The following is a 12,766-nucleotide window of genomic DNA, read 5'->3' as shown; positions in this document are numbered from 1 at the left end:
ACTGATCATTTCTTTGTCAGTGGGCAAACGTACAAAATCAGCAGGGGATCAAATACTTTTTTCCCTCACTGTAGTAATTTTATGTCAAAACGCATATCAAATTAGATTTTTTTTCCCTTCAATGTAAAAACAATTTAAACTGAGCCATGTTGGTTTAAAAAGCTGACTCTTCCAAATGAAGTGTCCCAATATGTCACATTTAAGACCGCCTTGCACAATTTTGCCTGCATCTAACAGTTCCAAATTAGATTTTCTGTTGGACAAATTCAGGTATGTTTATCCCAGTTTCGTTCCGTTTAAGAAACGTTTTTTTCGTTCCGTTTTAGAATCGGCGGAATGAATACACCCCTGATCACACGCAAACACATTTCACTTTCATAGCAGTCACATACAAACAGCATAATCCCTTTGAGTGTTAGATAGTTCCTTCTCACATCTATGCACTCTCCTCCTCTCACCTTTTTCCTTGCTTGTGGACTTCAGTGCACATCACATCAGCTGTCTGTTACCAGTAAAAAAAAAACGTTCCATGCCAAACCTTTATATCATAACCGCTAACCGCTACACACAGCCCACCTTGTTTTCACTATATTAGCTAACGTCAAGTCAACATAGCTACAAGAACTAACGCGTTACTAAACCCGCTACAATCATGCAGTACAGTATACAGTTAGCAAGCAGTTTAGCAGTTACACCGACAGACTCTGGTGGCAAAAGCAATGTATAAAACCAAAAGCTAACCTTGACTTTCCAATGTTCCAATGTTGGATAGCCATAGCCAGCTAGGAAACATAGCATCCCTCTCTGTTTGAGCTGGGTGTTTGAGTAGGCTAAACTAGCTAGCTGCATTCTCTAGCTAAGAAAGTGAAATTAAAAAATATATATAAATATAGCTAACTCTCTCTCGCTCTCTTGCCTCTCCTTCATTTTTGAAGAAATTTGTTTGTTCAAAACTGTTCACCTATTGTCTTTCTCGCTCTTTGAGTCAACTACTCACCACATTTTATGCACTGCAGTGCTAGCTAGCTGTAGCTTATGCTTTCAGTACTAAATTCATTGAAGTCAATGTACCAAGAGGAGGATGGAAGCTAGCTGTCCTCCGGCTACACCATGGTGCTACCCTACAGAGTGCTGCTGAGGCTCCTCTAGACCTTCATTGCAAAACGGTGTTTTAATCAATTATTTGGTGACATGTGGATATATTTAGTGTAATTGTATCCATTTTTAAAAAAAATTTAATTCACTGAGGAGGATGGTCCTCCCCTTCCTCATCTGAGGAGCCTCCACTGACGTCCATATTGCCTGGGGGAGGACATTGTTGTCCAAAAAAACTTCAGTGGCACTGACCCAATGATAATCTGTTGAGAACTTCATTCATAAGAGGAGGGAAAATGTTAGGACATTACAGAATAGGACAAAGGCTTCAATGGGATAGGACAACCTGCTGTGTTGACAATTGTTGTACGAGGGGAGGACGGCTCATAATAATGACCGGAACGGAGCGAATGGAATGGCATCAAACACCTAGAAACCATGGAAACCATGGGAACCATGGAAACCACGCGTTTGATGTATTTGATACCGTTGCACCTATTCTGCTCCAGCCATTACCACGAGCCCGTCCTCCCCAATTAATGTGCCACCAACCTCCTCTGACTAAAACACCTGAATGAATTAAACACAACCAAACAATTAAGAGCCCTGATGGTATAGATGACCCGAAGAAGTGATATTATAATATCAAAAGCGCTTTTAATTTGTTTATGTACTGTACTATTATAGGTTCGCCAGCTGACCTCTATCAAGACACCCATTTCGACTGGATTCCCACTGTGAAGATGAGCAATACTGCAGCATCAGTTTATACTGTGAAGATGAGCAATGCTGCAGCAACATCAGTTTATACTGTGAAGATGAGCAATGCTGCAGCAACATTAGTTTATACTGTGAAGATGACACAATGCTGCAGCAACATCAGTTTATACTGTGAAGATGAGCAATGCTGCAGCAGCATCAGTTTATACTGTGAAGATGACACAATGCTGCAGCAGCATCAGTTTATACTGTGAAGATGACACAATGCTGCAGCAGCATCAGTTTATACCTGTGAAGATGAACAATGCTGCAGCATCAGTTTATACTGTGAAGATGACGCAATGCTGCAGCAGCATCAGTTTATACCTGTGAAGGTGACACAATGCTGCAGCAGCATCAGTTTATACTGTGATTATGAGCAATGCTGCAGCAGCATCAGTTTATACCTGTGAAAATGAACAATGCTGTAGCAGCATCAGTTTATACCTGTGAAGATGAACAATGCTGCAGCAGCATCAGTTTATACTGTGAAGATGAGCAATGCTGCAGCAGCATCAGTTTATACTGTGAAGATGAGCAATGCTGCAGCAGCATCAGTTTATGCTGTGAAGATGACACAATGATGCAGCAGCATCAATTTATACTGTGAAGATGAGCAATGCTGCAGCAGCATCAGTTTATACTGTGAAGATGAGCAATGCTGCAGCAACATCAGTTTATACTGTGAAGATGACACAATGCTGCAGCAGCATCAGTTTATACCTGTGAAGATGACACAATGCTGCAGCAGCATCAGTTTATACTGTGAAGATGAGCAATGCTGCAGCAGCATCCGTTTATACTGTGAAGATGAGCAATGCTGCAGCAGCATCAGTTTATACCTGTGAAGATGAGCAATGCTGCAGCAGCATCAGTTTATACTGTGAAGATGAGCAATGCTGCAGCAGCATCAGTTTATACTGTGAAGATGAGCAATGCTGCAGCAGCATCCGTTTATACTGTGAAGATGAGCAATGCTGCAGCAGCATCAGTTTATACTGTGAAGATGAGCAATGCTGCAGCAGCATCAGTTTATACTGTGAAGATGAGCAATGCTGCAGCAGCATCAGTTTCTACCTCTACTTTGTCCTTTTCTAGATATGTGAAGGAGTCATCCTTCAGTTATACAAGATGGTTGTTATATGATGTGCTTCGGTCAATCTGAATGATTCTGTTATGCCATTTGAGTAGAGAGCACTTTCGCCTTGTCGTCATGATAAAAAACGCTCCCTTAAAACATATGAAGATATAAAATATAATTTGGAACATGTAAAAGATTATTGTTTATGATATTATAAACATACTGTACTTTAATAAAAGGTTATACTTTTGAATGGGAGAAATACAAAGTATTTTGTTGTCAGCTCTGCTTTCCCTTGCCCTATTGAATAACATCTATTTCTTATGACCTAACTATTGTTTTGTTTTTTTCAGAATTAATACACATTTAGCATAGACAATGTAATTGTTGTGGTAGTCTTAGGCAAGCCATCTTTATTATCACAGTGGCACCTCCCAAGTGCCTCTCAGACCTTCTGGGAGAGAAGTATCTGTCATTGAACTTGGTGGTAGCAGTAAACTAATGATTCCATCATCTCTTGCTTCCAGACATTTCACCACCTAGATTACAAGGGTTGGATTTGCACTAAACTAATTTCATGTCAACACAAGGCATGTAGAAACATTGAGTATAATGACTAACCTCATACATTGTCTACTGATGTTTTTAAATTGAGAACATATAGCTGAACAATATGTAAATAATATGTGAGTTAAGCTATTCTCTGCTTCAGATGCACAATGTTAAAGGGTGCATTGCTAATGCCCATAGGTCTAATGCCATTACACTGTAGGCCAGTGGTTCCCAACTCAAGTCTTCCAGTACCCCAACTATACATCGTTTTCCTGTAGCCCCGGACAAGCACACCTGATTCAACTTGTCAACTAATCATCAAGACTTCAATGAGTTGAATCAGGTGTGCTTGTCCGGGACTACAACAACAATGTGTACTGTTGGAGGGTACTGGAGGACTGGAGTTGGACTGTTGGAAACATCACAAAGAAACAGGCTGCATTATACTCAAATTAGACAGCACTGAATATTATGTTACTATATCTCTCTGTCCACAGGTTTCTCTCTGGGGACTGGAACTGTAGAATATTTTCATAATGTCCTCCCATAAAGGTACCTGTTCTATCCAGAGGAGCCTACTCTCCATTCTCTGACAGCTGGAACTGCTAGCTAATCCTTTCACCCTCTTCCATGGCTGTTAATAACTAGCTACGTTACAAATGCATATTGAGATACAATGAGAAATACATCAAGATAGCTAGCTAACTAGCTAATATGAAGTTAGCTAGCTGGGGATATTTAATTCCCTTGGCTAGGTATACAGTATGCAAAGTCAGCTAGCCAGCTAGGGAAAATTACATTAGCAGTTCATTTGAGTTAGAATGCACACAAAGTTCCTGTAGCAAGCTAGCTAGATAACTAATAATAGCTACATCATTTTTTAAATCATTTTCAAAATATATTTACTTACTTGAATAGGTTCTCCCAATGCCTCCGTTTTCTGGGTCCTTCCCGTGGTTTCCAGTGGTAGCAAAACGCAACTAGCCATGTGAACGATTGGAGGACTTCCACCAGACTGACTCTGGTCTTCCATTCTCCTTGCTAACGTGCAATCGTTAGAAAATAAAATTGATTACCTAATATTAAGATTATCCTACCAACGGGACATTAAAAACTGTAACATCTTATGTTTCACAGAGATGTGGCTGAACGAAGAAACGGACAATATAGAGCTGGCGGGATTTTCCATGCCCCGGCAGAACAGAAACGCTACCTCTGGTAAGACGAGGGGTGGGGGTGTGTGTCTTTTTGTCAATAACAGCTGGTGGCGCGATGTCTAATATTAAAGAAGTCTCGATTGCTCACCTGAGGTAAAGTACCTTATGATAAGCTGTCAACCACACTATCTACCAAGAGTTCTCATCTGTATTATTCGTAGCCGTCTATTTATCACCATAAAGCGAAGCTGACACTAAGGCCGCTCTCAACCAACTCTATAAGGCCATAAGAAAAGAAGAAAATGCTCACACAGAAGCGGCGCGCCTAGTGGCCGGGGACTTTAATGCAGGCAAACTTAAATCAGTTTTACCAAATTTTTACCAGCATGTCACATGTGCAACCAGTGAAAAAAAATCCTAGACCACCTTTCCTCCACACACAGAGATGCATACAAATCTCTCCCCCGCCCATCATTTGGCAAATCTGACCACAATTCTATCCTTCTGATTCCTGCTTACAAGCAAAAACTAAAGCAGGAAGTACCAGTGACTCGCTCAATACGGAAGTGGTCAGATGACGCGGATGCTACACTACAAGACTGTTTTACTAGCACAGACTGGAATATGTTCCGGCATTCATCCAATTGCATTGAGGAATATACCACCTCAGTCAACTGCTTCCTCAATAAGTGCATCAATGACGTCAGATGCGAGCTACCCAGTGACACGAGCCTACCAGACAAGCTAAATGCCTTTTATGCTCGCTTCGAAGCAAGCAACACTGAAGCATGCACGAGAGCACCAGCTGTTCTGGATGACTGTGTGATAACGCTCTTGGTAGCCGATGTGAACAAAGCCTTTAAACAGGTCAACATTCACAAAGCCGCTGGGCCAGATGAATTACCAGGACGTGTACTCAAAGCATGCGCGGACCAACGGTCAAGTGTCTTCACTGACATTTTCAACCTCTCCCTGACCGAGTCTGCAATACCAACATGTTTCAAGCAGACCATCATAGTCCCTGTGCCCAAGGAAGCGAAGGTAACCTGCCTAAATGATTACCGCCCCATGGCACTCACGTCAGTAGCAATGAAGTGCTTTGAAAGGCTGGTCATGGCTCACATCAACAGCATCCTTCCGGAAACCCTAGACCCACTCCAATTCGCATACCGCCCCAACAGATCCACAGATGACGCAATCTCAATCACACATAGTGCCCACGAAGCTCATCACTAGGCTAAGGACTCTCGGGACTAAACACCTCCCTCTGCAAATGGATCCTGGACTTCCTGATGGGCCGCCCCCAGGTGGTAAGAGAAGGCAACAACACGTCCGCCATGCTGATCCTTAGCACTGGGGCCCCTCAGTGTTGTGTACTTAGACCCCTCCTGTATTCCCTGTTCACCCACGACTGCATGGCAAAACACGACTCAAACACCATCATTAAGTTTGCTGACGACACAACAGTGGTAGGCCTGATCACCGACAACGATGAGACGGCCTATAGGGTGGAGGTCAGAGAACTGGCAGTGTGGTGCCAGGACAACAACCTCTCCCTCAATGTGAGCAAGACAAAGGAGCTGATCGTGGAACAGGCCCCCATTAACATCGATGGGGCTGTGGTGGAGCGGGTCGAGAGTTTCAAGTTCCTTGGTGTCCACATCACCAACAAACTATCATGGTCCAAACACACCAAGACAGTTGTGAAGCGGGCACGACAACACCTTTTCCCCCTCAGGAGACTGAAAAGATTAGGCATGGGTCCCCAGATTCTCAAAAGGTTCCACAGCTGCACCATCGAAAGGATCCTGACCGGTTGCTGCCTGGTATGGCAACTGCTCGGCATCTGACCGTAAAGCACTACAGAGGGTAGTGCGAACAGCCCAGTAAATCACTGGAGCCAAGCTTCCTGCCATCCAGGACCTATATAATAGACGGTGTCAGAGGAAAGCCCATAAAATTGTTAGAGATTCCAGTCACCCAAGTTATAGACCATTTTCTTTGCTACCGCACGGCAAGCAGTACCGGAGCGCCACGTCTAGGACCAAAAGGCTCCTCAACAGCTTCTACCCCCAAGCCATTAGATTGCTAGAACAATTCATAAAAATCGCCACTGGACAATTTACATTGACCCCGAACTAGCCTGTACCCCCGCACACTGACTCGGTACCTGTGCCCCCTGTATAAAGCCTCATTATTGTTATTCTTATTGTGTTACTTTTTATTATTACTTTTTATTTTAGCCTACTTGGTAAATATTTTCTTCTTCTTGAACTGCACTGTTGGTTAAGGGCATTTCACGGTAAAGTAAAGTAACCATTTCATGGTAAAGTCTACACTTGTTGTATTCGGCGCATGTGGCAAATACAGTTTGACTTGATTTGATGGCGCCTGGTGCGGTTGCTAGGTGATTTGTGATGCAACTGCTAGCCCTCTATAGGCTACCCCGACTTCCTCTGTTTCCCATTTCTATTGTATTAAGTATTAACCGCTAACAGTATCGACTGTCAGTAGACCTAATAACCACACATCTTGACCATGTTCTGTTATAATATCCACCCTGCACAGCCAGAAGAGGACTGGCCACCCCTCATAGCCTGGTTCCTCTCTAGGTTTCTTCCTAGGTTTTTGGCCTTTAGGGAGTTTTTCCTAGGGAGTTTTTCCTAGCCACCGTGCTTCTTTCACATGCATTGCTTGCTGTTTGGGGTTTTAGGCTGGGTTTCTGTACAGCACTTTGAGATATCAGCTGATGTACGAAGGGCTATATAAATAAATTTGATTTGATTTGACATATTAAACTGCCAATTTACTGTTAGTTCTATTTAGAGCGCAGACCAAGCCGTAACGGTTTGAACCTGAGGTATTGGCGCAATGCTTGGCCGTGAATATCACACAGTTCCATGGTTGGTGCAGGCAATAGAGATAAAGACTCAATCATGGACACTCTTACTGACAGTTGTGCCTGCTTTGTGGGATGTATTGTTGTCTCTACCTTCTTGCCCTTTGTGCTGTTGTCTGTGCCCAATAATGTTTGTACAATGTTTTGTCCTGCTACCATGTTGTTGTCATGTTGTGTTGCTACCATGCTGTGTTGTCATGTGTTGCTGCCTGTCTATGTTGTCTTATGTCTCTCTTTATGTAGTGTTGTGTGTCTCTCTTGTCGTGATGTGTGTTTTGTCCTATATTTATATTTTATTTATTTTTCATCCCAGCCCACCGTCCCCAAAGGAGGCCTTTTGCCTTTTGGTAGGCCGTCATTGTAAACTGACTTGCCTAGTTAAATACAAAAATAAAAATACAAATAGACGAGGGTGTGGCCTACTATTGAACAGTATTGTCCCCATTATAATTCTATGTACTGTACACAACATTACCATGGGTTGAAGAACTGATTGTGGCAATTATCAGAATGAATCAAAAACCAAAATAATCGAATAAAAATAATTATATATTTTTTTTTTACCAATTGGTGCTGAAACTGAGACAAATATGCATGTACTTAGATTACTTTATTTCATTATTCCCTAATGTTCTGAACCCGTTCTCTCCATATATTCTAGTGAGTTTGTCGACAAAATTCTAATTTAAAAAGTACACGGTATTTAAAGGGACGGCTTCAGATAAAATGTTCCCAAAACCCTATTTCGATGAAAACTCCAAGAGAAATCTGTTTGCCAGCAAGTGGGAAGGATTTTCAGAGGTTGAATGAAATGTATTCAAAGAGTGCAAGATAGCCACACCTGCAGAGCGCGTTACACGACTGAATAAGGTAAGTCTGAATACCAAATACTGAGAAGTGCGTAAGAAAGGTGTGTATAGGAAAGGCATAAATTCCTGAGTCTGAATCGGGCGCTAGGTCCCTATGGCACCCTACTACCTATTTAGTGTACCACTTTCTATGGGTCCTGGTCAAAAGTAGTGCACTCTAAAGGGAATAGGGTGTCATTTGTACGCAGCCTCTATGCTCTCTGTGATAAATATAGCCCTCCAAAACTCAGACAGGCTTGTTTCATCTCCAGCCATCGGTTACACCTTCACCCTCCCTGCGTCTGAGCAGGCCCCATTCAAAGACTCACACAATTTTGTTGCCTGTTCATATTCGTCTGAGCAGGCCCCATTCAAAGACCCACACACTGATCGTTGCCTGTTCATATTTGTCTGAGCAGGGCCCATTCAAAGACCTGCACACTGCCCGTTGCCTGTTGATATTTGGTGACTGAGGGTAATAAATAAAGGACTAAGAGCACAGGGTCGTTAAAGCTGATCCCCATTTATGAGTTGTTAGCTGCTGTGAGAAGATGACATGTTTCTGTGACTGTTGTCGTTTTTATATTTAATGGTGGCTGGGGCCTGGTGGTGGCTGGGGCCTGGTGGTGGCTGGGGCCTGGTGGTGGCTGGGGCCCGGTGGTGGGTGGGGCCTGGTGGATGGTGGGTGGAGGCTGGTGGTTGGTGGTTGGTGGGTGGGGGCTGGTGGATGGGGGCTGGTGGTTGGTAGGTGGGGGCTGGTGTTGGTGGTTGGTGGATGGGGGCTGGTGTTGGTAGTTGGTGGGTGGGGGCTGGTGTTGGTAGTTGGTGGGTGGGGGCTGGTTGGAGTTGGTGGATGGGGGCTGGTGGTTGGTGGTTGGTGGGTGGGGGGCTGGTGTTGGTGGTTGGTGGATGGGGGCTGGTGTTGGTAGTTGGTGGGTGGGGGCTGGTGTTGGTGGTTGGTGGTGGGGGGGCTGGTGTTGGTGGTTGGTAGGTGGGGGCTGGTGTTGGTGGTTGGTGGGTGGGGGCTGGTGTTGGTGGTTGGTGGGTGGGGGCTGGTGTTGGTGGTTGGTGGATGGGGGCTGGTGTTGGTGGTTGGTAGATGGGGGCTGGTGTTGGTGGTTGGTGGATGGGGGCTGGTGTTGGTGGTTGGTGGATGGGGGCTGGTGTTGGTGGGTGGGGGGGCTGGTGTTGGTGGTTGGTGGGTGGGGGCTGGTGTTGGTGGTTGGTGGATGGGGGCTGGTGTTGGTGGTTGGTGGGTGGGGGCCTGGTGGTTGGTGGGTGGGGGCTGGTGTTGGTGGTTGGTGGTTGGTGGATGGGGGCTGGTGTTGGTGGTTGGTGGGATGGGGGCTGGTGTTGGTGGTTGGTGGGTGGGGGCTGGTGTTGGTTGTTGGTGGATGGGGGCTGGTGTTGGTGGTTGGTGGATGGGGCTGGGTGTTGGGGGCTGGTGTTGGTGGTTGGTGGATGGGGGGCTGGTGTTGGTGGTTGGTGGGTGGGGGCTGGTGTTGGTGGTTGGTCGGTGGGGGCTGGTGTCTGGGGGGTGGTGGCTGGTGGTGGCTGGGGCCTGGTGGATGGTGGCTGGAGGCTGGTGGTTGGTGGATGGTAGGTGCTTCCAGGGGAACAGACAGCCGGAATTCAACTGAAGACATGTTTGATGATAAAGTGAAGACCTCGATATAACTTTCCTACTCTCTCATAGCTTTCCTACTCTCTCATAGCTTTCCTACTCTCTCATAGCTTTCCTACTGTCTCATAGCTTTCCTACTCTCTCATAGCTTTCCTACTCTCTCATAGCTTTCCTACTTTCTCATAGCTTTCCTACTCTCTCATAGCTTTCCTACTCTCTCATAACTTTCCTACTCTCTCATAGCTTTCCTACTCTCTCATAGCTTTCCTACTCTCTCATAGCTTTCCTACTCTCTCATAGCTTTCCTACTCTCTCATAACTTTCCTACTCTCTCATAACTTTCCTACTCTCTCATAACTTTCCTACTCTCTCATAGCTTTCCTACTCTCTCATAGCTTTCCTACTCTCGATCATCAACTCAATTTTCAAAGTAAAACGTGTTTATTGATGCATTGATTGATGGTAATTTACTAGCTAATTAAAAAGTAGTATGCTGCTCCAGGCGGAGACAACAATAGAGCCGTTTACTTTCAAACGTCATGTGATATTTTACCTTACCTGACTGGCGTGCTAGGTAATCAATCTTCTGATGACATCTGCCTTGTTGTAGACAATAACTGCTGGTGTGTCTGCACTGGACACTCTCTCTTGTGTGTGTGTGTGTGTGTGTGTGTGTGTGTGTGTGTGTGTGTGTGTGTGTGTGTGTGTGTGTGTGTGTGTGTGTGTGTGTGTGTGTGTGTGTGTGTGTGTGTGTGTGTGTGTGTGTGTGTGGTTGCTCTGACCCCCATTGTCTAATCAATCCAGGGAAGCCTCCCTCCACTAACACTAACAGGGGGTCTTGACTGGGGACTGTCCCCTCTCGGGTTTCACATTGATTCAGCTGGATGTTTCTGAGGATTATGGCCGGTAGCCAGTCAGTCTAGACAAGGTTTCTGTTACATTAGCCTCAGACAAAGACAGTCACAGGACCTGTGGACACGATCAGAGTGGAGGGGACACTACGGTAACGGCCCAAATGGAACTCTATTCCACATGTAGTGCACTACTTTGATTAGAGCCCTGTGTGGGCTCTGGTTAACATTAGAGCACTATATAGGGATTAGAGGGCTATCTGGGACGTGTCCATATTATATGCCTATTACTGGGGATATGAAGATCTACATGTACTGTATGTCAGGGGGTGAGATGGTCCTCCGGGGTGAGATGGTCCTCCGGGGTGAGATGGTCCTCCGGGGTGAGGTGGTCCTCCGGGGTGAGATGGTCCTCCGGGGTGAGGTGGTCCTCCGGGGTGAGATGGTCCTCCGGGGTGAGGTGGTCCTCCGGGGTGAGGTGGTCCTCCGGGGTGAGATGGTCCTCCGGGGTGAGGTGGTCCTCCGGGGTGAGATGGTCCTCCGGGGTGAGGTGGTCCTCCGGGATGAGGTGGTCCTCCGGGGTGAGATGGTCCTCCGGGGTGAGATGGTCCTCCAGGGTGAGGCGTCTGCAAATCTTCCTCAACGATCATCTTTCAGCCACAGCCAAAACTCAACTACACTCACGTACCTTTGAACAGATCTTGTCCACAATCTGATTGTGCCCACATTTATTAGGCAGGTGTAGATCATTGAAAGACACATATTGTGATCAGATCTTTCTGCCCACCTCCGGAGGTAGTCAGGCACGCATTGTGTCTGGATATTAATCAAGTGTAAACAGATATGGATCGTTAAATCATCATTGTACCGATCTCTAAAATCATTGACAGCTGGCACCATTGACATATGGAATCAGTAGTTCTCTTAAAATAAATACATTCATATTATTTTGAAAGAATATCTGTCAAATAATTTTCATACATGGAGGCACCAGCTCATCTGGTCACCATGCCGACACAGCGGACGGATAAAAGACACATTTTTTAATACAATGTGTCAACGCAACACACCTTGATCGGATAGTGATTGGATCATATTGATTAGATCATGAAATTCACATGTTAAAGCAAGGTGTAAACGAGGCTAGAGAAACAAGACCAATAGAACAGATAAGCAACGTAGAGGTGTCAACATATATTATGATCAATATCCATAACCTCTGATTCCCTCAGCGATTTAAAAAAATAAATAAAATGTAACCTTTATTTAACTAGGCAAGTCAGTTAAGAACAAATTCTTATTTACAATGGCGGCCTAGGAACAGTGGGTTGACTGCCTTGTTCAGGGGCAGAACGACAGACTTTTTCATTGTCAGCTCAGGGATTCGATCCAGCAACCTTTCAGTTACTGGACCAACGCTCTAACCACTAGGCTACCTGCCGCACCCAAACACTCTAACCACTAGACTACCTCCTGCCCCTACACTCTAACCACTAGGCTACCTACCCCCCCTACACTCTAACCACTAGACTACCTACCACCCCCCCCCCCCCCTACACTCTAACCACTAGGCTACCTACACTCTAACCACTAGGCTACCTACCCCCCCTACACTCTAACCACTAGACTACCTACCCCCCTACACTCTAACCACTAGACTACCTGCCCCCCCTACACTCTAACCACTAGGCTACCTACACTCTAACCACTAGACTACCTGCCCCCCCTACACTCTAACCACTAGGCTACCTACCCCCCAACACTCTAACCACTAGGCTACCTACCCCCCCCTACACTCTAACCACTAGGCTACCTACCCCCCTACACTCTAACCACTAGACTACCTACCCCCCCCTACACTCTAACCACTAGACTACCTGACCCCCCCTACACTCTAACC

General features: G+C 45.4%; 1 protein-coding gene across 1 annotated transcript; it reads right to left on the bottom strand.

The window, feature by feature from the left end:
* Positions 1-8,915: 8,915 nt before the first annotated feature.
* On the bottom strand, positions 8,916-10,037 carry LOC106603961 (extensin-1-like). The gene has a single exon (XM_014198247.2). The coding sequence runs from the start codon at positions 10,035-10,037 to the stop codon at positions 8,916-8,918; it is 1,122 nt and encodes a 373-aa protein (XP_014053722.2).
* Positions 10,038-12,766: the final 2,729 nt, after the last annotated feature.

This window comes from Salmo salar, chromosome ssa04 (genome assembly GCF_905237065.1).
Source record: "Salmo salar chromosome ssa04, Ssal_v3.1, whole genome shotgun sequence".
NCBI classification, from domain to species: Eukaryota; Metazoa; Chordata; class Actinopteri; order Salmoniformes; family Salmonidae; genus Salmo; species Salmo salar.
This window is presented reverse-complemented; position numbering and strand designations above follow the sequence as displayed.

What these genes read in the sequence shown, in the direction of transcription:
- LOC106603961 (XM_014198247.2), bottom strand. Translation starts at nt 10,037, where the DNA reads ATGTCTTCAGTTGAATTCCGGCTGTCTGTTCCCCTGGAAGCACCTACC.